This window comes from Alexandromys fortis, unplaced genomic scaffold, assembly GCF_014885135.2.
Source record: "Alexandromys fortis isolate MF-2015 unplaced genomic scaffold, M_Fortis_MF-2015_v1.1 scaffold_263, whole genome shotgun sequence".
In the NCBI taxonomy this organism is placed as follows: Eukaryota; Metazoa; Chordata; class Mammalia; order Rodentia; family Cricetidae; genus Alexandromys; species Alexandromys fortis.
In genome coordinates this window covers 872,313-874,308 of record NW_026068165.1, presented here as the reverse complement: position 1 = coordinate 874,308, position 1,996 = coordinate 872,313, and the positions used below count along the sequence as shown (strand labels likewise).

At 47.8% G+C, this 1,996-nt stretch overlaps 1 protein-coding gene across 2 annotated transcripts in view; it reads right to left on the bottom strand.

Annotated features, from left to right (window-relative positions):
• Erbb3 (erb-b2 receptor tyrosine kinase 3) overlaps window positions 1–1,996 on the bottom strand; it is a 22,758-nt gene that overhangs the window by 6,127 nt on the left and 14,635 nt on the right. For both annotated transcript variants that reach the window (XM_050128111.1, XM_050128110.1), the window contains 2 exons: window positions 859–994; window positions 274–393 (listed from right to left, as the gene is read on the bottom strand). In XM_050128111.1, the coding sequence (XP_049984068.1) occupies window positions 274–393; window positions 859–994 (256 nt within the window). The remainder of the gene's footprint in view (window positions 1–273; window positions 394–858; window positions 995–1,996) is intronic.

Sequence of the window (1,996 nt, the reverse complement as noted above, 5' to 3'; positions counted from 1 at the left end):
TTTTTAAATATTTATTTATTATTTATTATGTATACAATAGTCTATCTATGTGTATGCCGAAGGCCAGAAGAGGGCACCAGACCTTATTACAGATGGTTGTGAGTCACCATGTGGTTGCTGGGAATTGAACTCAGGACCTTTGGAAGAGCAGGCAATGCTCTTAACCACTGAGCCATCTCTCCAGCCCCCTTATGTCACTCTTTTGCCAAAATCCTTCCCCCATCTTCCCTCCATCTCTTCCCCAGCTCTGCAGACTTCCCGTGAGCCACTCACCTTGTGTACAGTTCCAAAGACACCAGAACCCAGCACTTTAAGCTTCCTCAGCTCTGGCTCTTTGAAGATTCTGGCCAAGACTTTGTTTGCCTTCTCGCTGGGGTCCAGAGGCTCGATGCTCTGAGGAGCACATGGAAGAACGTGTTCAGAAAAGCCTACTCCCACAATCCCATCCTACCTACTGCCCGTAGGAGTTGCCAAGGGCAGCAGGGCCTGGAGCTGAGGGCGGGAAGAGAGGGACACCTCCCTTCAGGAACAACAGTTCACACTAGGTTTTCTGTCCAAGGGAAAGCAGTTTCTTCAGAGTCATGGCAAATGGCAAAAGCAAGATGAGAACACGTGTTCCCTCTTCCAGTGTGGACTGGTGCGCACATAATATGTACATGTGTACACGCGTGTTTCTGGGATTGAACTAAGGTCCTTGCACATGTTAAGCAAGCAGTCTGAGTTATATCCATTGCTCGGCATTGTCCTCTAAAAGACAGGGACTAAATTCCAGGGAAAGAGGAGTAGGGACCACCCTACCACTCACCCTAGGAGCAGATTATAAGCGTGCCCCCCAAAGTTAAATGTAAATGTACTCACCTCACCCCGTTCCAGGTAGCGCCTCATAGCCCTCTTATTCTGAATCCTGCGTCCACGCCAATAGAGAAAAGAGCCTCCCAGAATCAGAAGAGCCACGGGCAGTCCGACCATCCCAGCCATGGCCAGATGGGTTTTGCTATGGGATAAAGAAAGGCCAGCATCCTAGGTTTACAGCAGCTTCACAGAGGTCACCTCTATGGTCTGGATGTGATTAGTATTCATCTCTACTCATATCCATGAGCACCGAAAGAGCTCTAAATATGAGACTTCCCTCTTCTAAGCTCGCGTGAGTTAATTTTAGGAAGGGAATGCCGGAAGCCACAATTCTCGAGCCCAGGGATGGCGGACTATTTATAGAAGAGGAAAGAATAACCCTAGTGGACGCTTCCACGCCCACATGCACACGGTGGCACTGAGAGGACTCGGGGTTATTAATAGCAATAATGAAAAGGAGGACAGGAAACCAGGAAGAGGACAGGCTAAGGGAACGAGGGAATCTGAAGGGAGATAGTGGTGGGTTGGTACGATAGAAACACATTACATAAATGTACTAAATTTCCAAAGAATAAGTAACATTATTTAAAGGGTGAGGTGGGGTTGGAAAGATGGCTCAGTGGTTAAAAGCACTGACTGATCTTGCAGGAGACCTAGGTTCAGTTCCCATCACCTATATGGTGGCTCACAACCACCTGTAACTCCAGTTCCAGGAGATCTGATGCCCTCTTTTGAGTGCATCTGTACCCAATGCACATACCCACACCAATACACATAATTAAGAACTCTTACAGAGGACCCAGGTTTGGCTCCCAGAACCCACGACATGGCTCACAACATCCATAACTCCAGATCCAGGGGAATCCAGGGCCCTCCGCTGGCCTCCTCAAGAACCAGACACACATGGTACACACACACATCCAGCTTTACTCATACACAGAAAAAATAATTTTTTAAAAGGGAGAAATAAACTGGGCAGTGGTGGTGAATGCCTTTAATCCCAGCACCCAGGAGGCAGAGGCAGGTGGATCTCTGGGAGTTTGAGGCCAGCCTGGTCTACAACAGCTAGCTCCAGGACGGGCTCCAAAGCTACAGAGAAGCCCTGTCCAGGAAAACCAAAAAAAAAAAAAAAAAAAAAAAAAAA